This window comes from Prionailurus bengalensis, chromosome B4 (assembly GCF_016509475.1).
Source record: "Prionailurus bengalensis isolate Pbe53 chromosome B4, Fcat_Pben_1.1_paternal_pri, whole genome shotgun sequence".
Classification (NCBI taxonomy): Eukaryota; Metazoa; Chordata; class Mammalia; order Carnivora; family Felidae; genus Prionailurus; species Prionailurus bengalensis.
In genome coordinates, this window is record NC_057358.1 from 91,200,127 (window position 1) to 91,226,922 (window position 26,796).

The following is a 26,796-nucleotide window of genomic DNA, read 5'->3' on the forward strand; positions in this document are numbered from 1 at the left end:
TATTATTTTACATATGCTACTAATAGCATAGGCTTTGGAACCAGACATGTCTTGTGTTGCATTTTTGGTTCCAACACTTCCTTGTGAGTAATAAAAGTAAGTATCTCAGAGCCTGGAATGCCTTATCCATAGACTCCAGCTAATACATACAACCCAGTTGATCCTAGGTAGGTGATACAGAGCTCAACAAATGGTAGCTTTTATAATTTTTTTACATAATCTCAAACATGCACAGTACCGTTTCTTTTTTCTTTATTTATTCTGAGAGCGAGTGAGTGAGAGGGGCAGAGAGGCAGGAGAATCCCAAGCAGGGTCCGGGCTTTCAGCACAGAGCCAGAAGCAGGGCTCAATCTCACAAACTGAAATCATGACCTGAGCCGAAATCAAGAATTGGTTGCTCAACCAACCGAGCCACCCAGGGGTCCCACAGTACTGTTTCTAAACTGTTATTTCCCAGAGATTTATAACATATGCTATAAAAAAAAAAAAAAAAAACAAAACAGGAAATTGTCTTTAACGATGTCTAGTAAATTCATATCTGGTTGCTAGAAAAGGAAATTTCTAAGAAAATTTGTGTGTACCTTCTTTCTTTAAATTTGTGTCCCCGAAGAAACCCTGCAACATATGGAAAGTAGTACACTCAGAATACAGCAGGCTTTTTTAAGTGGCTGACAAACTCTTAACATGTGATATATAAAAAAGCAGCACACATTAGAAACCTGCTTTCTGGGGCGCCTGGGTGACTCAGTCGCTTCTGATTCTGTGTCTCCCTCTCTCTTTCTGCCGTTCCCCCACTCACACTCTCTCTCTCTCAAAAATAAATAAACATTTAAAAAGTTAAAAAAAAAAAAAAACCTGCTTTCTTTAAATAAGAGTAAGCCTTTACAAAGCAAGTGAATTTCTATCTTACTAAAAGTTAACCATAGATCTTAGCTGCCTCTCCCAAAAATACACGTTCACATTGCATTTTAGAGAAAGCTCATGGGCAGTCCTAATTAACTGCATCTCTCTTAATAAACCAGGCCAAGGAGTGCCTGTGTGGCTCAGTAGGTTAAGCGTCTCCAACTTCAGCTCAGGTCATGATCTCGCAGTTTGTGAGTTTGAGCCCCCGTGTCGGGCTCTGTGCTGACAGCTCAAAGCCTGGAGCCTGCATCAGATTCAATGTCCCCCTTGCTCTGCGCCCCTCCCCCACTCATGCTGTGTCTCTTTCAAAAATGTGTAAATATACCAAAAAAAAAAAGTTTTTAAATAACAAACCAGGCCAAGACTTGAAGACGCCTGGCACCAGAAGAGAGAAAAATTTACCTATTGTGAAAATGTCATGGTGTTAAGTATATTCTGCAGTACTAATACTTTAAAAAGCTGAATGGTGAGCTGCGTTACTGGAAAAAAAAAAAAAACCAACTTGTAAATTTATGTTCCTCACCGGTTTGTATAAAAGCAGTTCTAACAATAAATAAGTGGCCTTAGTATATTTAAAAATCTATAATTCCCTCATTCAACCTTTGAGTATGCACTCTGTGACAGGCTCTATGTTGGGTATATGAAGATGACTGAAACTAAACTACCAGCTTCAGGAAACTTTAGGCCCCTGATGGAGGGACAAGGCTTACAGGTCGAACTGAACATTGCTTCAGCTCCCCCCCAGAGCCGGAAGGAGCCCCCTGGAATGGAGGTACGCGTGTAGCACTGAATACAGGCTAGGAGGTGGACCAGTTCTCCTTCTTAAAGGCATGCCAAACAAGCACCAGCCAGTAGGCTCTCTGCAGCCAGGCCTCTCCCGTGGAACTCCCAGTCTGACCAATCACTCGGTGAGGACTGCAAAGCCTTCTGGGATTCAGACAGTGACGCCATGTTGCCCAGACCCCAGGTGATAGGGACTTCAAGGCAAAGCTCTACAAAGATGAACAGGCAAAAAAAGCCCGAGTTCCCAGCTGTTCCAAAAAGGCCCACAGCTGGCTGCTGATACCACTAGTCCCCAGAAGTGCATCAAGTGGATCAAAGCCTGGGGTGAGACCTGCAGAAAAAAAAAAATGTAGGCAGGCAGACAGGGCCCACCGCACCTTTCCCAAGAATACATTCAATAGAAACAGCTCTCAGATACTGCTCTCTCCCCATTTTCCTCCTGCCTCTGGCTGTACTTTGTACCTTGCGTGTGGAGTCGCTGGTCACTCTGTCCAAGTCCTGCTAATTCCATTTTTTAAAGCATTTCTGGAGTCTGCATCTTTTCACCTTTGTTATGAAAAACCGTTAGTTGCCTGCACCCTTTTATCCAGCAATTCCGCTTCTATTTCCCTATCTTGGCAAACTCCTATCTATGCACCCTGGGAGATATACAGGGACACACGTAGCAGCACTGATTGTGCCAGTAAAAAAGAAGGAACCATTTAAAAATGTTTGACAGAAGAATGTATGAATCACTATAGCTCATTTATGAAATAGAGCCTACATCAGTGTTTTTCAAACTTCTTGGTCTTGTGATCTCTTCACACTCTTAGAAATTCAACATTTGTCATATCAGAAATTAAAACAATTTCTTACACTTATTTGTCATTTAAAAAAGATGTATGAATTACATGTCTACATTATGTTTATTTATTTATTTATTTTTTTATTTTTTTAATGTTTTTGTTTATTTTTGAGAAGAGAGAGACAGAGCATGAGCGGGGGGGGGGGGGGGGGGGGCAGAGAGAGAGGGAGACACAGAATCTGAAGCAGGCTCCAGGCTCCAAGCTGTCAGCACAGAGCCTGACGCGGGGCTCGAACTCACGGACCGTAAGATCATGACCTGAGCCGAAGTCGGAAGCCCAACCGACCGAGCCACCCAGGCGCCCCGACATTATGTTTATTTAAAATAAACTACTGAAAAGAACAGCATTGTTTTCCATTTTTTTAAATGTCAAATCTGTTTTTGCTTATTTGGTATCTTTAGTTACAATTCAGTACATTCTGCCTTTGGATGGCCAATAACAATTAACAATAGTAGCTGACATTAACTAACACTTATATGATATATCCATCTCATTTAAACCTTGTAACAGCCCAGTAAGGTAGATATTATTACTCCCATTAGAAAGATGAGACAAAGACCTAGATAAGAAAGGATAACTAACTTGTCAAAAATCACATAATCAGTTGGTTGCGTAGCAAGGATTCCAATTTCAGTGCTCTTACCCCCTATACTATGTTAAACTTGAGTAGAGCACCATACAATTGGGTATTCAACAACTAACTGGTAATGATGGAGTCAAATTTACACCGAAAACTCACCAGAAGCTAAATGTATATTACTAATTTATTTCAACTTAATAGCTGGGAAATGATGCTTCGTGGAGGTTCTGGGCCAAGTTGTGTCCCCCAAAATTCGTATCTCCCTTAGTCTACCTGAGCTGCCATAACAAAATACTAGAGACTGGGTAGTTATAAACAACAGAAATTTATTTTTCACAGTCTGGAGGCTGGGAAGTCCCAGATCAAGGTGCTGGCAGATTCAGTATCTAGTTAAAGGCCCTCTCCCTGGTTCATTGATTGTGTCTTTTCACTGCTACCTCATGTGACAGAAAGGGTGAGGAATCTCTGTGGGATCACTTTTGTAAGAGTACTAATCCCCTTCATGAAAGCACCATTCTCATGACCTAAGCATGTCCCAGAAGCCCTACCTCCTCATATCATCACACTGGGCATTAAGTTTCAAACTGTGAATGGAGGGTGGGGAGGGCACAAACATTCTAGGTATTAAGGTAAGAGGTCAGTAGGGTGGGCCCTAATCCAATATTAACTGTGTCCTTGTGAGAAGAAGAAATTTGGACACAGACAAGTACAGAGAGAGAAAACCATGTAAAAACACAAGGAGACGATGACCATCTACCAGCCAAGAGAGAGACCCCAGAAGAAACCAATCCATGATCTCAGACTTCTAGCTGCCAGAACTGGGAGAAAATTATTTTCTTTTTAAGCCACCCAGTCTGCGGTACTTTGTTACGGCACCCTAGCAAACTAGTACAGTGAAGGAATCTGCCAGAGTTTGCTTGGCCACTGGTCCACTGCTGTCATTTTTAAATGAAACCTGTACTTAATGTCAAATTTTATGTCAAAAATCTGACTTTCAAGAAGACATCTAACTTTTAGTATACTTTATAAATGAAATGTCATTAACACTTTAATTTTAATATAATGTGGAATAATTCTGCAGAATTTATCTTTTTTGCTTTTTCCTTTCTAAGTAAGATTAAAATTTCCTAGTAAAAGGAAACTTATACTTTATAATGGTGAGGCCACAAGTACTTTAAAATCAAAATCAATTCTAATGTTAATTAAGGAAAAATTTACATAAAGTCACTAGAAGATCAATTGATAGTCTTATCTACTCAAGAAATTATTTTTGAATTGCAGGTAAACAATCTCTATATGGCAAATTTAGGATTGAAAAAACTGAAAAAGAGAATTTTGGGATCTCTTTCCTGAGATTCTAAATCAAGAATTTAGAAATGAGATATCATAAAGAATAGTTAAGATTTATATTACTAGAATATAATCTAGTAATTATATATTTATCATATATATGCATATAATTATAATTACTATTATAATTACTACTATATAACAGTAATACAGAGATTGCTATTATACTATAGTATAATACTGTACTATAATATTCTATATATATTATACTATACTATAGTATAATATTATACTATAGTATAGCAATGGCTCAGAAGTACATAGCATATACATAAAGTCACAAAAGTATTTACTAGTTAATTATATCCCAAACTTTATTACTTAATGAATCAGTTTCCAAACACTGCTCTCAATCACTTTTTATTAACTGCTTCCAAAAACCGCAACAGATGCAGGAATAGATTGATGACATCCAAGTAGAGGCTGATGGCAGCTAATACATACTCTTCAGGTGACAGCCTATGCATCAGGGAGTGTGTGTCATAGATGATGAATCCGCAGAAAAGAAGGGCTCCCACAGCAGCCAAGACCAACTCCACTGTTTCGTTATAGAAAAATAACTACAGGCAAGATATTAATAAGTTTGTATTTAAGAACAATATTAAGAATACTTGAGTTACTTGCTCTGAAGTTACACATGGTATGTACATATTTAATAATGCTTTACAACTTTAAATACAAATGTTAAACATAGAAAAAGGCCAGGCAAGTCCATCATCATCTCTGTTGGATGAAAGGATGAATGGATGAATCAATCGATGGATATCCTCCCTTCTATTAAATTACCCACCTGACTTTGAACAGTAGCATTCCAAATATAAATCATTTAAAAGTAGATTTCTTTTTCAGAATTATACGTGTCACTTGGAGGTGAGCAATTACAAGTGAGGGCCTCTTTCTATGTAATTTAACTGATATGTTCATCTTTCTTTCAATCCATAATACTGATTAACATAAGACCCTAGTTTTTTAAAAGGTAATTTTTAAGTCATTCTACATACAAGTGTTCCAAAAAATTATAACCAAGTATCCTATCACAAGAGTACCTCTTATAGCTTTTCAAGATTATTTATATTGACATGCCCAGAAGTAAATTTCAAGTTAGCATTTTAAAACAACTTACCTTCAAGATTCCAGACAAGCACAAAATCCACAAAACAGCAAACAGTCTAAAAAACAAAATATTAGCGATTTAGAATATTGTTCCCTACCAAAAAACTATGTAAATTGATGCAACATTTTCTGAAAAAAAAAAAAAAAAAAAAAAAACATCCATCCTGACATTTGCCAAAGAATAAGTGAACTATAAGAGTTCATAAACAGGGACACCTGAGTGGCTCAGTTGGTTAAGCATCCAACTCTTGATTTCAGCTCAGATCACGATCTCACGGTTTGTGCGATCCAGCCCCTCGTCGGGTTCTGCACTAACAGCACAGATTCTGCTTGAGATTCTGTCTCTCTCTCCCCGCTAACTTGTGCCCTCGTGCACTCTCTCTCTCCCAAAATAAATAAACTTAAAAAAGAGTTCATAAACATACAATGAATACTGTAGAATACTCAGAAATTGAAAAACCAGCTATCGATTCAACATTTGTTTTTATGGTGAACAAAACTAAAGTACCATTTTTAAGGTTTTCAATTGGAACACCAAAAAAAACACTGATATAAGCAGAAATATCATTAGAAGCATTTTAAGCCAGAAATCGATAAAACTTTTAGAACAATGAACAAATGAAACATAACTATTTTTAAACCAAATAACAGTGTCAAATTAGTCTAATATGCATATCTATCAAAGTTCCCAATGTACTATTTTATTCTAATGTATTATAGAACTTACTTTATGCACATAAATTTACCACTGCTATAATTTCATGAGTCACCACTCATACATATTATATATGATGTATAATGAGGTATTATAAAGTATAAACATACAACACAGGATATCTAAGCAGTCAGTCCTTTGTTATCAAATATGCGATGTGAATACACATCTGCTGCTTTAGGTCACAAGGAAGTACTGGGGTCAAATGTACCCTTCTTCCTTAAGTAAAAAACACACAAAACATGAAATAACCGTTTTCAGTCCCTGAACAGCAAACAGCATGGCACAGTAGTTCCTGAGATAAGGGAAACAGAAGAGGTAAGCTCTATAAGTGACCCAGCTGGAAAAGAGTTTCCGGACCACAGTGTAGGGACAAGAACCCATATGAAGCCCTCTGGTCTCCCTGAATTGAGGAGGTGAGAATTCAGAAGTCAGAGAGGCCCACATGGCTAGAATTTGCAGAGCAAAGTTCCAGAAAGGAGAGAGCTATACAGAGAGCTAGTTGGCTCTGGTGATATGCAGAGAGTCCCCTTTAAGTCTTTAGCTGAGCACAGATCAATGCATACTCCTGAGGAAGTGACAAAGGCTGGGGAAAGAGAAGCAGGCAGAACAATCCTCAGAGCCCAAACGGGAACAGGAATAAGTTCGCCCTAACCAAAGTGGAAAGACCTCCTAAGACGTGGGGTTTGAATAATTCTTAGAAAGATACTGTCTCAACAGTGGGACCAAATTAGCCCTAACCTAAACACTGTTCTGGACCCACCTAACAGTGCTTAAAAACAAGCATCAAAAGGTTCAGGCAGTTTCCAAGGAACTTAACAGCTTAAGAGAAGAAAAAAACCAAAGATATTTAAAGGAAAGAAAAAAATCAACACCCAACAATATAAAATTTACAATGACAAGCATCTAATAAAAAATTAAAAGGCATGCAAAAGAACCAGGAAATCTGACCTATAACAATGAGAAAAATCAATCAATATAAATAAATTCAGAAATGACACAATGATAGAATTAGTAAATGACATTAAAAAATATATTCCATATGTTCAAGGAGTTAGAGGAAAGCATCACCATGAGAAGACAAGGGGAAGATACATATTTTTAAGACACAAACTAAACTGAATTTCCATAAATGAAAAATATGTCAAAAGAAAAATATTCTGGTTGGAATTAACAGCAGATTAGACACTAAAGAAGAACACATTACCAAATTAAAAGTAGCAACAGGAATGAACCAAAACGAATCACAGAGAGAAAACCGAGGAGAAAAAATAAATAAATAAACCGAGTATCCATGAACTGTGGAACAACATCAAGAAGCCTAACGTATATGCTGATCTCAACAGAGAAGGCAAAACCTAAAAATGTTTCAAGTAACAGTTCCTGAAAATGTTCCAAACATGATGGAAATTTTAAACTGACAATGCAAGCAGAAGAAACATGAGAAAACTACACCAAGGAGTATCATAATCAAATTACTAAAAATGTTAATCAAATTACTGAAAATTACTGAGAAAATATTAAAGGTAGATGGAGGATAAAAGACATTATGTACAGAGGAACAAAGATAAGAAAGACAGAAGACTTCTTGTCAAGAACTACCTGAACCAGAAGACTACGGAATGATATCTTATAAAATATGGAAAACAGGAAAAAAAAAAAAAAATCAACCAAACCTAGAATCCTACACTCCATAAAAATAACATTTAAAACCAAAGGCGAGGGGCACCTGGGTGGCGCAGTCGGTTAAGCGTCCGACTTCAGCCAGGTCACGATCTCGCGGTCCGTGAGTTCGAGCCCCGCATCAGGCTCTGGGCTGATGGCTCAGAGCCTGGAGCTTGTTTCCGATTCTGTGTCTCCCTCTCTCTCTGCCCCTCCCCCGTTCATGCTCTGTCTCTCTCTGTCCCCAAAATAAATAAAAAAAAAAAAACCAAAGGCGAAAAAATATTTTTTCAGACATGCAAAAGTTGAGATCAAGAGACCAGCACTGTAAGAAATATTAAAAAGAAAGCCCGCAGGCAGAAAGAAAATATAAGATGGAAATTTGGATCCACACAAAGAAATGAAGAACAGAAATGACAAATATGTGGGTGAACATAAAAGATTTCATGTAGGGGCGCCTGGGTGGCGCAGTCGGTTAAGCGTCCGACTTCAACCAGGTCACGATCTCACGGTCCAGGAGTTCGAGCCCCGCGTCGGGCTCTGGGCTGATGGCTCAGAGCCTGGAGCCTGTTTCCGATTCTGTGTCTCCCTCTCTCTCTGCCCCTCCCCCGTTCATGCTCTGTCTCTCTCTGTCCCAAAAATAAATAAATGTTGAAAAAAAAAAATAAAAAAAATAAAAAAGATTTCATGTATATTTAAGTCTCCTTAAAGGATAATTTAATGTTTTGAACAAAGATAATAATATTTTACGAGGTGTGTAACATATGTGGAATTAAAAGTTACAGTAGCAATAGCACAAAGGCAGGGGAGAGGACATGTAAGTTTGCTATACAGGAAATGGTATATGACTTAGAGGTAGATGAGGATGATTTAAAGATGTGTACTGTAGGGGGCTCTGACTGGCTCAGGTGGTAAAGCATGAGACTCTTGATCTCGGGGTTGTGAGTTCAAACCCCACGTTGGGTGTAGAGATTACTTAAATAAATTTTAAAAATGTGGAGTAAGAAGAAAACAAACAAATAAATAAACAGTAAAACCTAGAGCAACCCCTACTTAAAAGAGCTATAGCTAATAACTAATAAAAGAGGGAAAAAGGTACAAAGAACAGACAGGACAAACAGCAAGAAAACAAATGCTGAGATAGTAGGCTTAAATTCAATCAGATCAATAATCACATTAAATGTTAGTAGTCTACTCCAATTAATAGCAGAGATGGTCATACTGAGTTTAGGAAAAAAAAAAAAAAACAAGAGCCAACCATATACTGCCTGTAAGAAAACTGTTTTAACTATAAAGCCACAAATCAGCTAACAATTAAAGGATGGAAAATGGTTTATCATGCTAACATAATTAAAAGAAAGCTAAGGTATGGGGCACCTGGGTGGTTCAGTCGGTTAAGCATCCGACTTCGGCTCAGGTCATGATCTTGCGTTTCATGAGTTCAAGCCCCGCATCAGGCTCTGTGCTGACAGCTCAGAGCCTGGAGCCTGTTTCAGATTTTGTGTCTCCCCCTCTCTCTGCCCCTCCCCTGCTTGTGCTCTCTCTCTGTCTCTCAAAAAATGAATAAATGTTAAAAAAAAGCAAGCAAGCAAGCAAGCAAGCAAGCAAGCAAGCTGAGGTAAGTGTATTAATAAAGTACTTTAGGGCACAAATATTACCAGAGATAACTACTACAGAGTAATACAAGGATCATCAAGAGGACATAACAATCCTAAATGTTTATGCAAGTAAAAACAGAACTTCAAAGTAACATGCAGCAAAACTTACAGATATGATGAGAGAATCATACACTAATCCGTACTTGTAGTTGAAGATTTCACTACTACTTTGACATTAATTGATAGAATGAGCACACAGAAAAGATTGGTTAAGCACACAGAACACTTAAACAACACTATTATCAATGAACCTGACTTAACTGACATTCATCAAACACTGATCCAACAGCAACAAAACACACATTCTCTTTTAGTGCACAAGGAACATTTACTAAGTATTGTAAGACGACTCTCAATAAATACCTAAGGACTGAAATCATGCAGAATATGTTATTTAACAACAAAATAAAATCAGAAATTAAGTATATAATAGGATCATAACCCAGTGTGGTGAATTGAGGGCATGGTGAGATTCCAGCTCTCAATTCCCTTGCTGGAATAGCCACAAAACTTCTACTGAGACATCTGGAAGACCGAAGTTAGAATGACGTATCAAAACAACACATAGTATAGATCCTTCAGGGCTGAAATGGACTCAGAACTTGCTTTTCCACACTTAAACCTTAGGAAAACTCCAAAGCTTCTGCACCAAGGAGTATGGGGAAGGTGGCATTAAGAAAGCATCTGAGGTTTTACTCTACTCACAAGCTAATAATGAGGTAGTCTGGCACAGTTTCATGGATGCCCGTAGAAAACATGAGACCCCTAGGTCTGATACAAAGGAGTTTATTACAGCAATAGCAGTTGTTAAAGAACAAGCACAGTAGATTGGTGTTGTCAGAGCAGGGAAATAAGAGAGCTAGTAGAAGGCTGAAGAAAGAAAGTGCGACACTGGCATTTAAGATTTCTTCAGTGGAACAATCCCCAGTGACCACAAAGTCTGCGGTGTAGCCATGGCAGGGAGACGAAAAGTTGCTGAAGAAGAGGGCCAGACACACGGAGAAGCTAAGGTGAGAGATGGGCCTAACATGTGGTTCGATGCTAGAGTCTTTAAACAATGAGGAAAGCTTGGGGTGCCTGGCTGGCTCATGGTACAGCATGCGACTCTTGATCTCGGGGTTGTGAGTCCGAGCCCAACGCTGGGTGCGGCGATAACTTAAAATAACAAAAAATAAAAAGGAGGAAGGCCTGAACAAAGGGAATCAGTGGCAATAATGAGGATGATTAGGAAGTATAGAGCCGGACAACATACACCTTAGAGCAATGGATTTCTAGCACACTAAAGAAATAACGAAAGTAGCACTAGGGGACTGAAGCAGTTGGCAATACTAACCCCCTACCCAAACTACATAGGGTGTGTGCGAATGAGCAGCTAGAGAACAATGTTCTCAAGGAGGAATCAAGTTTCAACTGAAATAAGAATAATATATTATGAAGAGGCTGAAACATAAAGTAAGATTATTTACCAGAACTGGATTTCTAGAGACTATACTAGAACGGATGGGAGACAGGGAGCACATGGAGACTGGCATGAGAAGAAGCAGAGAGCAAATCTTTCACCGTATGTACCACATGAGTATGTATCCACACCACAGCACTAAAAGCAGGAAATGGAAAAAATATTGCCTGTAAATCAAACTCCATTCTAATACAATGATTTAAGCATCTTGCACAATTGTCAGTGTTGGATGACTAGCTGTATCTTATCCCAACAGAGATTTCTGGTAACCTGGATTTCCAGGGGGAAAGAAGGGGATGAAAGAATGTTTACCACAGTAGACTTTTGTAAATTTTTAATGTTGTAACAGGAAAAAGGACAGACGATGCTGGGGTGATGATATGCCAACAGGAAGCCATTATGAGCTTAGAAAAGAATACATGCATTCTTACCAGGTGAGGGCAACACTGTACCATTATCCTATATAAAAAGTATCATTCCATATATTTATTAGTTTGAAGAAAGATACAGGTTAATCTAGATAGGTCAAAAAGGCTTTAAAGTTCATGCAGGTATCACCAACACCTGGGTTTCTCCCACAAAGAAGAGAGTGGATGGTCTTGGTAACAATGATGTTAAGACAAAGGCCTGAATAATTTAGTAAGTTCCATAGCATTCATAGAGCATACAAGCCTAGCCTCTCTAGAAAACTGGGTTTGTTTTTTGTTTTTGTTTTTTGTTTGTTTGTTTTTTGACATTCCCGTTCCTTTCAATATAGAGCGAAAGCAAATGACTCAAAGCCACTTTCCGTCTCCCTGTATGTTCTGGGAGTAGAGCCCAGCCTTAACACTCAGAGAGATGACCTCTCATCACCCTCCATTTTAGAAGGCAGTATCCAAAGCTAACAATATAGCACTTATCTTAGGACAACCTATAATGTTAAGGATATTTATCTATCATAGTCATGAATATATAACTTACCCTGCTCCAAATTTGCTGAAATCTCTCTTAGATTGCAGAGTATATGCAGTCAAACCAAGAAATACGGCAGTAGTCAGTATAAATGCTTGCAGAATAATATATATATCATAGAAAGAAACTGTAAAATTAAAAAACACTGATTAAAAATGCACTTAAACATACTCAACTTTAAACAGCGTTTTCCCCTGGCATTTAGCAGAAATGCTGTATTTTCTTCGGTACTACTTGCCAATAAAAATCGAAGACTCTTTATCCAGCCTTGGAAGGTAAAACCACACCCACACTGCAATAAACAGGCTCCAAAATATTCATTCATACAAAATAAAGGGGTCACATCATTATGAAGTTAAAGAGACGACTGGAGAGATATGACACAGCCAGGTGGTTCAGGATTTGGGGGATACGGTGGGATGACTCCCACCATCTCTGTCCCAGCTGAGTTTTATGACGATCTGTGGTGACTGTCCTTTATTGACTTAAGTATCAGTAGGGATGAATGGGGTCCTGTGGCTGACTGGGAATCACCGGGCAGTAGCACCAATTCTAGCAATCACCTGTTTCATTGCATAACCCAGTCCATCAGCCCAAATCAAAGAAACTAGGCAAGAAAAAACACTGGCACTGTCTGGGATTGTCTGCCATTCATCAACCCTGTAGACAATAGGAACCAGCCACTAACTGTGTTATATCCATACCTGCATCATCTTGGAATACAGAAATGGGGGTTTCCTGAATATATACCAAATTCCCTTCTGAAATTTTAGAATGAACATCTGAATTGACCATGGCTATTGTAATTATAACACAACTGCTTAACATTTTAACAAAATGCTAAATTGTAACCTCTTTAAAGGAGGTTAAGTACTTTCAACCAAAACCATTTAAGTAATTTTTAATTTTTCAGGGATTAATTTCTATTCTTAAATACTACATATAGAATTTCTCTATTTCTGGGGTGCCTGGGTGGCTCAGTTGGTTAAGTGTCCAACTTCGGCTCAGGTCATGATCTCACGGTCTATGAGTTCGAGCCCCGCATCAGGCTCTGTGCTGACAGCTCAGGGCCTGGTGCCTGCTTCAGATTCTGTGTCTCCCTCTCTCTCTGCCCCTCCCCTGCTCATGCTCTGTCTCTCTCTGTCTCAAAAATAAATAAAAACATTTTTAAAAAATTTAAAAAAAAAGAATTTCTCAGGGCGCCTCGGTGGCTCAGTCGGTTGAGCGTCCGACTTCGGCTCAGGTCATGATCTCGCGGTCCGTGAGTTCGAGCCCCACGTCCGGCTCTGTGCTGACAGCTCCGAGCCTGTAGCCTGTTTCGGATTCTGTGTCTCCCTCTCTCTGACCCTCCCCCGTTCATGCTCTGTCTCTCTGTCTCAAAAATAAATAAACGTTAAAAGTAAATTAAAAAAAAAAAAAAAAGAATTTCTCTATTTCTATCGTTATAGGATCTGGAAGGTAAATGCAGAAAAGGAAAAACATGAAGTTATCTTGTCAACAATTTTAGAATGAGATTAGGTGGAAAGGATATTATAATTAAGGAGGAAAATAGAGTTCTCAGATTATCCCATCTGTGTATGTCCACCCCTATTCCAATAACCCTGAACTAGGAAATCTTTCTCCTCCTATATCCATTACACGTGGTGGGAGCCAGGGAAGACAGAGATGGACTTGATAATAACATGGATAGTAACGTTAATAATAATGTTAATAATAATAAATAGGGGCGCCTGGGTGGCGCAGTCGGTTAAGCGTCCGACTTCAGCCAGGTCACGATCTCGCGGTCCGTGAGTTCGAGCCCCGCGTCGGGCTCTGGGCTGATGGCTCAGAGCCTGGAGCCTGTTTCCGATTCTGTGTCTCCCTCTCTCTCTGCCCCTCCCCCGTTCATGCTCTGTCTCTCTCCGTCCCAAAAATAAATAAACGTTGAAAAAAAATAATAATAAATAATTGGGGCGCCTAGGTGGCTCAGTTAACTGTCCAAGTCTTGATTTCGGCTCAGGTCATATCTCACAGTCAGGAGACTCAGCCCCACCTCGGGCTCTGCGCTAAATAGGGAGCCTGCTTAAGGTCCTGTCTCCTCTCCCTCCACCCCACCCCTGCTCACTCATGTGTATGTGTATGCACGCTCTCTCTCTCTCAAAATATAAAAAATTTAAAAATAATTTAGAAAAAGGAAAGGTTCTACCAAAAATAAGTATTAAGTAAATGTTAATAATACTTCCTTTCTATGTTGAGAAATTTCAATCCTATTTATTTTAGTAGTTATTATTATTGACTTATATTGATTCCTTTATAAAAGAAAGAAGTGAATTACCAAACAATATGTAGATTCAATAAAACTGGCTTAGGTTAAAAGCAACAATGACAAAATAGGAAAAGACAAATATGTTACACATAATGATTAACAATTAACTATTATTGTAATAGTTAATTCTAACTTTTTTGGTACCCTAGGTTAATCATTTTGAGACTATCTGAATTTTTATTAATATTAAGTCATGGGGACGCCTGGGTGGCTCAGTGGTTTGGACGCCCGACTTCGGCTCCGGTCATGATCTCACAGTTCATGGGTTCAAGCCCCACATTGGGCTCTGTGCTGACAGCTCAGAGCCTGGAGCCTGCTTTGGATTCTGTCTCCCTCTCTCTCTGCCCCTCCCCTGCTTGTGCTCTGTCTCTCTCAAAAATAAATAAACATTAAAAAAATTTTTTTAAAAGAACAGTGAGTCATGAAAATTTTTACTTGAGGCATTACATATGATACATCAAATAATTATGACAATTCATTTCTTTTCTTTTTTAAACAGACACTTCTTTCAAATACATATTTAACACCAAATATAAAACAGAATTACCAAGTTTCTTATAGTGCCATTCAATAAAATATGATGTAATAATGAAGCACAGTTCAGTGTAGCAATTTGAGAGGCTCAGCTCATGTGATGAAAATGTATGGCTCAAGATATATTTTATCAGTTCCTCCAAGGCCCCTTTAAATCGGGAAAACATTAGCTGTCTTGTTTTTTATAAATGGATAAACACACATGAATACTGTTCTCCATTCTGCTGTTTTCTTAACTCTTTTCCACTTCCTCTAAGCTTAGTTGAACTACATAAAGTATAAACATTTGATTTTGCTTATATTTTAGGAATTCTTCATCCTATGCTATATATTTGAAATATGACATTTCATGAAGTTAAGCTTTAGTCCCAAACACCTTTTTACACAAAAGATTTATCCACATTAAAAAGTTAATGTAACATAAGAGAAGCAGAATTACGGCTTACCAACAAAGGCCACAGTCAGAGCTTCGAACAGTGTCTAAAAAAAGAAACTAAAATTACACAGATGCACATAAAATTTACACTAAATCATGTACATATTCTAATTACTAAGAGTTCAATGTGATTCCATGTTTATGATCTCATTTTAGCTTCAGAGCAGCCTTTGAATTACACGGGACATTTGGTAAGCCCACCATAATGAAAATGAGACCTCAAGGGCACCCGGCTGGCTCAGCTGGAAGAACACATGACTCATGATGTTGGGGTCGTGAATTCGAGCCCCACGTTGGGGAGATTACTTAAATAAATAAAGCTTTACAAAAAAGTAAAAAGAAAATGAGACCTCAAAGTATTGAGTAGGAGTATTTAGATTCTAATAGTGATCCTTAAACCCTAACTAGAGTTTGCGTATCTGTAACAGGAACAGAAATAGTATGGGAAATTCCATTTTTCATACTCTCTGTAAGTAAAAAGAAATTACAAATGATATGCCCATCCGTAAAAATTTCTAGTGGCACACACACCTAGGAAGAATAAAATATTTAGGTAGCACTTTGGTGTGGCAGTCCTGAAACCGTCTCCCAGTATTCTCTCCTTCTTCCCTAGTAACAGAATTTTTACCTGGACGCATAGCTGTTCAGGTTAAACATTACATTTCTCAGGTTCCCCTGCAGCTAGATCTGGTCATAGGACTTTATTGTAGCTAATAGAATGTGGGTGGAGAGGTGTACAACTACTAAAAACAAAGGGGCTTGCTCTTCCCTTTATCTTCTCATTTAAAAAAAATTTTTTTTTAACGTTTATTCACTTTTGAGAGAGACAGAGCATGAGCGGGGAAGGGGCAGAGAGAGAGGGAGACACAGAATCTGAAGCGGGCTCCAGGCTCGGAGCTGTCAGCACAGAGCCCGACGCGGGGCTCGAACTCACGAACTGTGAGAACTGAGCCACCCAGGCGCCCCTCTCATTTTTTTTTTTTTTTAAATAACTGGATGGAATGTGGATATTGGCGGTGAGCTAACTTATGCCACACAATGCTTAAGGAGTACTTGAACTTCAGCAAGTGTCTGCGCCCCTGACAACTTCACTAAACAGTCATGCAGATTTTTACATGAAAGAGAAGTAAGCCATCTTGCTTCCCCCATGTCACATGCAGCTGAACTCATATCCGAATACAAGATTTAGGGACATTGAGTCTTAATCCTCCAGCTTCTCTTTCTCCTTATCTACATGCCTTTGTTTCGTCTGACATGCTTACTCTAGTTAGATTTTACCAACTATCTGATTAGACCGTATCACAAAGCCAAGCCAGAAGTAACAAGCAGTGGCTGTATACTCACAGTCTTGGGAGAAGCCCTCCCGGTAACTCTCCCCACCTGAAATCAAGACATCTAACAGAACTAGAGCAAAAATGGCATTAGAAATGGGCACACACGTGGAGGCAATGAAGCCACCGCCCCATTTTGTCATAATGCTGTTGGCAGCGTCAGGGAAGTGGTAGCAAAAGATGATAGAAAGATTTTTTTTTTTTTTTCCGGGCAAATACGATCGTACCACTGTCCTGATACTTGTGACATGACTTGAGGTAAGAAATCCTACCCCCTACTCAAGTATCCAAAGGAAACGGGACAGGATGAACAGGAGAAAAGATAAGACTAGGAAAACATACCACCACCCCAAAATAATGCCCTCTTTTAAGTATGTGAACACACACACACACACACACACACACCCCTTCTAAAACAAGATAAGATCCACCTCCTTGCTTACTTTGGTAGAGCAGGACAAAGTAACCTCATATCAGAGGTCTCTGAATAATCTGAAATGTATTTTACATGCTTCCTTAGTTATTCACCCATTTTTAGCTATGGGTATAGGAATAAGTGATCACCTTGCCCACAAGCATTTGGCTAATGCTTTTCTAGTAGGTTCTCTCTCTGCTGGACAAAAGTCAGTCCATACCAGAGAGAAATCAACCAGTCTTTTTAAAAGGAGGCTGGCTTTATATAGAGTTAAAGAGGAACTCCATATGACAGTTTCTTTTTAGGACCCTCTCTCTCTCCTAGGACAAAGATGACTGGGGCAGGAGTTGGTATCTAACCCTAGGTTTACCAACCCGTGTATTGGTTAACAACCTACAATGTGACCTGTGCCAATAATAAGCAGTGCCAATCAGATTCTTTCTCACCTGGGAATCTAAACTTAGAGAAAGAAGTTATGGCAGCAGGAGCTAAAGCTAAAGGTTAACGAACCATATGAGGGCCCACAATGCACCATATAAAAACTAAAGATAGCAGGGGCGCCTGGGTGGCTCAGTTGGTTAAGCGTCTGACTCTTGATCTCAGCTCAGGTCATGATCTCAGTGTGTGAGTTAGAGCCCCTCATCAGGCTCCGTGCTTACGGTGCAGCTGACAGTGCAGAGCCTGCTTGAGATGCTCTCTTTCTTCTCTCTCTCTCTGCCCTTACCCCACTTGCTCTCTCTCTTAAAAATAAATAAATAAACTTAAAAAAAATAACTAAAGACAGCAAAGAGGAAAACTATGTGTAAGGACAACTGTAAGGTAAAAAAGAGATGTTACAGAAGGGGGAAGAGACTCCCAATTCTTGCTTCGAATTCCCTACAATAGCATCATTCCTGGAAGCTTCCTCTAGTGTTCCTTGTCTAATTCTTAAGGCCCCTTCTTGGGGGGTTCCCAAGCTCTTATAAACTTCATATTACTTGAGATAACTTGGGTTAGGGTTCTGATACCTGGCAAACAAAAGAACCTAAGATTTAAATGAACAACCTGTCCTATAATTGAAATTTCTAAAGTCATGAGCTTTTGTTTCATCATATTAACATAAACTTGTTACCAGAATTCACAAACTATCTTTAGTTTAAAGCATTTCAATCTGGTAAATAGCATTTTCGCTCTTATTCGACGATAAAATTAGCATTAGTTTGAAATGTTTTGAAGTAAATTTTTAGGTTAGAACCCAAAGTCATATTGGATATGAGAACAAGAAAAATAATTTAAAAGATATATAACTTGAGCCTTATACCTCATTCTGGTCATATTATAGGATTGGGTTTTAATAGGTAGTAGTTTGGGTTTTAATTTTCACAAACATCTAAACAAACATGACCTAAAGTTAAGTTCCCCAATTATGATTTTATGTATTTATGTATTTATGTATTTATTTATTTATTTATTTAGCAAGAGAGAGCACAAGCAGGGGAGGGGCAAAGAGAATGTGAGAGAAAGAGAATCCCAAGCGAGCTCCATGAGCCCAATGCTGGGCTTGAACTCGTGAATCCATGAGATCATGACCTGAGCTGAAATCCAGAGTCAGACACTTAACTGACTAAGCCACCCAGGCTCCCCTCCCCAATGATGATTTTAAAACAAATTAGTAGAGCACATCAACTGAGCAAAATGGTCTTTTTTTTTTTTTTTAAATCAGTCATGACTTCTTTTTTTTTTTTTTAATTTTTTTTTTTTTTTTTTTGGGACAGAGAGAGACAGAGCATGAACGGGGGAGGGGCAGAGAGAGAGGGAGACACAGAATCAGAAACAGGCTCCAGGCTCCGAGCCATCAGCCCAGAGCCTGACGCGGGGAGCCTGACGCGGGGCTTGAACTCACGGACCGCGAGATCGTGACCTGGCTGAAGTCGGACGCTTTACCAACTGTGCCACCCAGGCGCCCCGCAAAATGGTCTTTTAAAAGAACAGATAACTAAGATAAAAATAACACTGAGGGGGTGTCTGAGTGGCTCAGTCGGTTGAGTGTCTGATTTTGGCTCAGGTCATGATCTCACAATTCATGCGTTTGAGCCCCACGCGTGGGGCTCTGTGCTGACAGCTTGGAGCCTGGAGCCTGCTTTGGATTCTGTGTCTCCTCCTCTGCCCTTCCCCAACTCACGCTTGCTCTTTTTCCTTCTCTCTCTCTCAAAAATAAACATTGGAAAGAAATTAAAAAATAAGTAACACTGAGGAGTTAATCATAAAGATTTGAATTTAAGGTCTATGAAATTAAGGCTATAATTTTTTTCTCAAGGAAATCACAGAATATTAGGGATACAAAGTATCACAGGGATAATCTACTCTAACATTTTCATTTTACATATGAGCTAACTAGGTACAGAAAGGCTAAACACCCTGCCAAATGTCACATAACCAGATGGTGGCAAAGCCAAGTCATGAGAGTCCAATTCATTATTCTTTTCCACTATGTCATAATATCGATAGAAAAAAAAAAAAACAACAAAAAAACTTTGAAACTGACAAAGGTTAATTTTAAAAGACTAGAAAGTTACAAGTAATTTCCTAAGATATCTGAATTTATTAAAAACTCATTACTTTTGTTTTGCTACTATTTATTACATATGTACTTGCACTCAATAAAATAAAGAAAGTTAAAACACAAGAATAAAACAAAGTAACAGATACTGCCAAAATACTCACAAATCCAAAAAGCAGGTACAGGTTAAGGGGATGCTTATGTCTGTTTACAGTCAATGCTAAAATCAAACCCAAAGATCCAAGGGCAAACACCAAAATTAAGGCAGGACTAAAAGACATAAAGTTAAAAGCATTTTTTAAGCTTAAGAACAGTATAAATAGTATTAACCAATAGAATAAAATCTGTCTGTTGTATTTGTGTGTATTTGTGGTGTGGAAGGAACCACACCAAAGTGTCAAAAGAAACTATTTTTCCATTCAGGGAATTTGAGGAGTGTGAGCTGGGAAAGAGCAGCAGGACAAAGAAAAGAGCCCATAATAAATGGGGAGTACTTTTCCTTTTTACTTCAGGAACTTTTAGCATATTTGAATATTTTTGCAATTAGCATACTGCTTTTTAAAACTGACATAAAGAATAGCTATTAAATAATAAACAAATTTTATATACATCTACTATGTAGCTATCATTTAAATTAAAGGACTTTACCTCAAATAGCAAACTAATTTTTTTGTAGGAGAAGTGATGATAGAAATTGTCTACTTCCAAGAAAATATTCATTCTTTCTTTTTCCTTTCTTAACGTTTGATTTATTTTAGAGAGAGACACAGTGTATGAGCAGGGGAGGGGCAAAGAGAGAGACACAGAATCTGAAGCAGGATGCGAGCTATCAGCGCAGAGTTTGGTGCGGGGCTCGAACTCATGAACGGTGAGATCATGAGCTGAGCTGAAGTTGGACGCTTAACCAACTGAGCCACCCAGGTGCCCATATTTTTCCTTTAATATAAAAAAATCTATAGAACTTTTAGCTATGGAAATAATTATTTTGGAGGTCAAATCTTAAACAAATTAGGGATGAACCACATGAAGCTCCTTTGGAAATTTCTCAGTGAAATTATCCTAGTCATGAGCCAACACCAAGATAAGTTAAACACACGGTTATTAGTGCTTATTCAAGCACTGTCTTAGGCTTTGAGGACTGGGCATAAGTATAATAAAAGCAAAAAAATTAAAATTCAAAACTGCATACAGTAGGGATGCCTGGGTAGCTGGGTCAGTTAAGCGACCAACTCTTGATTTTGGTTTAGGTCAAGATCTCATGGTTCATTGGTTCGAGCACCGCATCAGGCTGTGCTGATGATAGTGTGGAGCCTATTTGGGATTCTCTCTCCCTCTCTCTTGCTGACCCTCCCCTGCTCATGCTCTCTCTCTTTCTCTCAAAATAAATAAATAAACTTAAAAAAAACCTGCATATAGTAAAAATTCTTAATTTCATCAGAAGATGAAAATTTAACCCTACAAAACTGTCAGCTAAAAAGTTCAGAGGTAAGTACCATGTTGCAGAACGTTTTCTTTATCAAAACTAGTCTTACTCGTAAGAGTTAATAATGAACCTTTTTTACATTTTAACCTCAGAAGTTAATAGAGGAAAAAGCGAACTTTGCTTATAATATGCCCTTTTGATCATAAGCAGCAGCAGAAAATGACTCAAAATCATCTTATCACCTTACCTCTCATGTACAAATGTCCGTATAGACTCAAAGTATAAAAAAAAAGAAGATGTCACTGTCGTTAAGAGAACTTGCAGAGAAAGGATGCTGTAGACTTTTCTTAGAAAGCCTGAAAAAGAAAATAATTACACATGACAGTATTCTTAAGCATTTATCACAGAACAGCAGGAACAAATATGTTCTTAGAAACATTAAATTTTTATATATAATCTGTAAATCTTAATGCAAATAATGTAGTCTGGAACTTAAACTAAAAACAAAAATACTTCCAAAGAAATCACAAATTGTAAATGATAACTATCCCTCAAGAAGCATGAGTCTAAAAAAAATTAATAGGCCAGAATAAAAATGTTTTCAACCATGGGTGGCCTGGCTGGTTCAGCAGGTAGAGTATGTGACTCTTGATCTCAGAGTTTTTTTTTTTAAGTTCGATCCCCATGTTGGGCATAGAGCTTACGAAAGAAAGAAAGAAAGAAAGAAAGAAAGAAAGAAAGAAAGAAAGAAAGAAAGAAAGAAAGAAAGAGACAAAGAAAGGAAGAAAGAATGAAAGAACGAAAGAGACAAAGAAAGGAAGAAAGAAAAGAAAAGAAAAGAAAACAAAAGAAAAGAAAAGAAAAGAAAAGAAAAGAAAAAATGTTTTCATCAAAAGGAAAAGAAAGTATAAAACAGTTTGTACACAGCAGCATAAACAAAGCAAAAGATTACAAACAGAACATTTCCAAACAACAAATCTATCTTGAAACTGAAAAGCTAGAATAGAGAGCATATGGTTAGATACAAATTTTAAAAAGAAATCTTAATTTCCAAGCCATGCACCAGTCTTCCCTTCCTCACTATGCTTTACCCACGCTAGCCACCTTTCTGTTCCCCAAGCATGCCAACTCCTTCCTATGTCTGGGCCTTTGCCCTTGCTATTTCCCCTTCCTGGAATGCCTTTATCCTTCTTTAGATGGAATGGTGGTTTAAATCAGCCACAATTTTTTGACACTCCGTTCAAGAGATTCACTTCTAACAACAAAAATAAGGCAGAAGTGACAATGTATGGTATGCCTAATGCTAAGTCATAAAAGGTAATTTTTTACATCTTAGTTAAAAAAAAAAAAAGTAATACAGCCATCCACTTGCTCTTTCTTAGAGGACTCACTCTAGGGCACTGTTGCTCAACCTTCCTTTTTTCATTATTGTGAACCTAAGGAGCCTTCTGGACATTACTTTCCTAATAGTCTGCCGATAAAATTTTAATGCTGCATACATCTGTTTATGTACCACGGGTCTTTGGAAGGCTAAAATTATCGTAAAATTTGAGATTTTTTTGCCCTCCACCTCAAGAACAAATTTCCGCCCCCTTGGAGGCAATATTGTCCCACTGAGAGTGAATGCTACAGGAGGCAGACCTTCCAATATATCTCTTCATCTGGCTGTTTACCTATATCTCTTGGTAAACTGGTAAAAGTGTCTCCTTGAGTTCTGTGAGCTGCTCTGGCAAATTAATCAAACCCAAGGAGGGAGTCATGGGAACCTTCAACTTACAGCCAAGTCTAACAAGTTAAGGGTAACCCGGGGACCTATTACTTACAATTGGCATCTGAAGTGGGGTGGGAGTATTCTTATGGGACTGAGCCCTTAACCTGGGGGATCTGTTACTATCTATTAGGAGACGGTGTCAGAATTGAGTTCAACTGTAGGACCCACAGTTGGCGTCATGGAGAATTGCTTGGTGTAGAAAAAAAATTTTTAAAAACCACACTTTGGTGACCAGAAGTGTCAGAACTGAAGTGTTCTGTGTGAGCCGTGAAGAGAAACATAGGAGGACGAACTGGGTTTTTTCCCTACTCAAGGGGGAAAAACACGTTTGTCGCTAAAACACGTATGATCCAGTGATTCCACTTTGGGATATGTACATAAAAGAACTCAAAGCAGGATCTCAAGGGGGTACTGTGCCACATGTTTATAACAGCATCATTCATAGCAGGTGGAAGCTACCCAAGCGTCTACCAACAGATAAAGGGATTAACAAGATGTAGTTTATTTGCACAATGGAAAATTATTCATCCTAAAAAAGTGCCGTCTGACACACGCTACAAAATGGATACACCGTGAACACCTGCTAACTGAAATAAGCCAGTCACAAAAAGACACATACTTCATGATCCACTTATATGAGGTATCTAGCGTAGCCAAATTCATAAAACAGAAAGTAGAATGGTAGCTGCCAGGCTCTGGGGGAGGGGAAGATAGGGAGTTGCTTGATGGTATAGTTTCGGTGTTGCAAGATTAAAAGGTCATGGAGATTGGTTGCACAACAAAGTGAATATACTTCACACTACTGAACTGAAAAATGGTGGAGATGGTACATTTTTAATGGGCTGTGTTTCACCACCATTAAAATCTTAATTTAAAAAAACTACGCTCATTGGCCAAAACCATTCCAAAATTCCATTCCAAGAATAAAGATGTTAGGGATCGAGATTCTTAATGCATCAGATCTTCATAATTCCTTTTGCGGAACAAATTCCAGCCACAGGGATAGCCTGAAAATCTGGGGCAACTTCTGTAGTCAATTGGCTGAACTAGAGCGGGCAATGAATTCCACTTACATGAAGGTAAGCATTTTATTTTTTTTAAGCATTTTAAATTCAACATAATTTCTGCCCATTAAATACTGTATAATTCCTTAAAACGAAGATTGCATTTTGATTGACCTCTAAAGCTTCCATTTCCAGCAACTGCGTCAGCGAATCCTCAAACTTAGGTGGCGTTCCAGGTGTTGCAGAGACTAGTGAACAAGAGATATGGTCCCTGCCCTCACAGATCCTACCATCCAGTAAAGGAGGCAGACAAGTAAATAGAAACCTGAAACGCGATCACATCCCCTACACCAAAGACGTGCCGGCAAGTAACTGCATTCAGGCGGACGTCACCATGATCGCATAATAAACTTATTTTCACCTTAACAAGTAATCTTTAGTTTCTTTTAATATAAAGACGCCAAATTAAGGCTGCTGAGGTTTTCATCTACCCTTTCTACGCGGAGGAGGGAAAAGATTAAAGTGGGACGGGCTGCTGTTCCGGTTCTCGGTCGCACAGCCAGGGGACCACCACACCTCCCTAGAGCCGTGCTCTCCCCGGGCGCCCTGGCGGAGCGGAAGCGACACTTCCTCCCAAACTCCCGGGGGAGGGCGCTCTTCCTAGGAGCCCGGGGCCTGGGGGCGGCGAACTGGAAGCAGGGCTTCCGCTCTGAGCTCCTGGAGACCCGCGCTGGCCTGCCAGCCCTGCCCGGGAGGCGTTGTCCCCGGAGGCCGAAAGCCGCCCCCAGAGGCCGACGACAGCGCAGCAGCCCCACGCAGGGCGGCCCGAAGGGGCGGGGGGAGACGTACCCATTCGGATGTGCACACTGGCAGAGGCCACGCAGCTGCCATAGTTGAAGTCATCCTCGATCGAGGAGCAGGGGTACCGGGGGTCGGGGTCGGCCATGTCGGTAGCAGAACCCCAGCCACCCCGCCCAGCGAGGCCCAGTACCCGGGCTCAACGGCCTTCGACCCACTTCCGGGATGAAGCAATCCAGCCCCAACTAGCCGAGTCGCCGCGCCCATCGATGCGCAGCACACGCTCATCGATGCGCTCACCTCAGCGCTTCAGTTCGGCTGGGGGAAAAGGAGGTTGCTTCAAGTTGGGGAAGGAGAGAAAACGAATGACGTTGTTCGCATCATCCGAAGTGAAACTTTTCTCAGAGCTTTCTCAACAAGGTGTTTCAGATCCTCTCGCCAGGAGAGTTGCTGAAAGCTATAGAACCGAGGCCCCATCCATCCATCCTTTCAACAAATCTCTCATTCACATATTCCGTCCATAGTCCACACGGGAGACACACTTTTAATTATATATTTTTTAATGTTAATAATAATCCCTAAGTTTCTTGAGCACTTTCTCTAAAGGCTTTCTGAATGAGATGATGCTTAATCCTGGAAGACAAGAGCCAACCAGAGAAGAGTGGGCTGATGCAGGTAGGTAGGTTCTCAAGAGACCAGCATCTGCAAGGGGTGGGGAGATGGGGAACAAAGCTCAGTTAAGGTTAGATACAAATGACAAAGAATGAGACTAGATAGGGGCACCTGGGTGGCTCAGTTGGTTAAGCGTCCTACTTCCGTTCAGGTCATGATCCCAGGGTTCACCAACTTCAGCTCAGGTCATGATCTCAGGGTTCACCAACTTCGGCTCAGGTCATGATCTCAGGGTTCGTGAGTTCAAGCCCCGTGTCCATTCAGTGCTGACAGCTCAGCCTGGAGCCTCCTTCGGATTCTGTGTCTCCTTGTCTCTGCTCCTCCTCCTCCTCCTCCTCCTCCTCCTCCTCCTCCTTCTCTCTCTCTCTGCCCCCTCTCAAAAATAAGCATTTAAAAATTAAAAAAAAAAAAAAGAGACTAGATAGATAAATAAAGGCCAGATCACTGTGTGCCAGATGCAGAATACATTGGAGAGAGCCATGACCAAAGGCAGGAAAAAGGGAATATTGGTTTAATCTAAAACAAATGATGAGGCAAATTCGATGGATCAGAGTGAATACTCATGGTATTGCTGTCATTCAAATACAAATATGAGATGTAGGTATTCCCAGAGTAATACCGTCCCAGGGGTCCTTGGAGTTTTTTGATGAGTTTGCTTTGATCCACTCACATCCACCCAGTCTCCACTTTAACCGTAAACACTCAAAAGACTTAGTAGGTGGAGCTCAGAATAGCTGTGGAACTGTCTATTCTGAAACAAAATCCTTCAACTTGATGTTATTGGAAGCTTTGGTCAAAAGAACTAAACTCACTTCCAAAAAGATGAGCCAAAAACAACACAAAACAAAACCTTACCTTTTATGATTTTCATTTTAGAAGCATATTACTAATTTTTTTAAGTTTATTTTGAGAGAGAGTGTGCATGCATGTGCAAATGGGGAAGGACAGAGAAAGAGAGGGAGAAAGAGAATCCCAAGCACACTCCACACTCTCAGCGCAGTGCCCCACACGGGGCCCGATTCCACTACTCATTACATCATGACCTGAGGCAAGATCAAGAGCGGGACGCTTAACCGACTGAGCCACCCAGGCTCCCCCATATTACCCATTTTAATATAAAATCATAAAAGGAGTTGCTAAATGGGACAAACTGGAGTTGCGCGGCCAATCCATCTTTTCATTAACTAAAAGCAGCATTTGTAGAATTTAATCCCCTACCTCTTTCCAGTTGTAAAAAAAATAAATTCCAGATGGATTATGGATCTACATGTGCAAGACAAAACAATAAAATTTTAAGACGATAATATAGGAGAATATCTTTATGATTTGGAGAAAAGCAAAGATTTCTGAAACCAGATACAAACTAGCAGTTAACTTTGAAGGAAAATGTTGACAAACTATATTAAAATTTTAAGGGGTGCCTGCCTGGCTCAGTCAGTGGAGCGTGCAACTCTTGGTCTTAGGTTTTGGGTTGGAGCCCCACATTGGGTGTAAAGATTATTTAAAAATAAAATCTTACACAAAACAGACGAGCATAAGGGAAGGGAAG

At 39.4% G+C, this 26,796-nt stretch overlaps 1 protein-coding gene and 1 long non-coding RNA gene across 2 annotated transcripts; one reads left to right on the forward strand and one right to left on the reverse strand.

Moving 5' to 3' along the window:
• Positions 1–4,753: 4,753 nt before the first annotated feature.
• Positions 4,754–24,801, reverse strand: TMBIM4 (transmembrane BAX inhibitor motif containing 4). The gene is made up of 7 exons (XM_043562967.1): positions 24,627–24,801; positions 21,250–21,358; positions 19,744–19,849; positions 15,305–15,338; positions 12,029–12,146; positions 5,585–5,630; positions 4,754–5,021 (listed from the first exon to the last, which is right to left on the reverse strand). The coding sequence occupies exons 1-7, from the start codon at positions 24,721–24,723 to the stop codon at positions 4,815–4,817; spliced, it is 717 nt and encodes a 238-aa protein (XP_043418902.1). The 5' UTR covers positions 24,724–24,801; the 3' UTR covers positions 4,754–4,814.
• Positions 23,270–24,203, forward strand: LOC122472949. The gene is made up of 2 exons (XR_006294563.1): positions 23,270–23,852; positions 23,973–24,203. It is a non-coding gene; the product is annotated as an uncharacterized LOC122472949 (long non-coding RNA).
• Positions 24,802–26,796: the final 1,995 nt, after the last annotated feature.

Bases quoted from the DNA above. Each gene is read 5' to 3' on its own strand.
- TMBIM4 (XM_043562967.1), bottom strand. From the start codon at position 24,723: ATGGCCGACCCCGACCCCCGGTACCCCTGCTCCTCGATCGAGGATGAC. The intron at 15,339-19,743 runs GTGAGTATTTTG...TTCTTTTTTTAG, and splicing joins TGTACCTGCTTTTTGGATTT to ACACTGTTCGAAGCTCTGAC. The intron at 5,631-12,028 runs GTAAGTTATATA...TTTGTTTTTTAG, and splicing joins TTCAGCAAATTTGGAGCAGG to ACTGTTTGCTGTTTTGTGGA.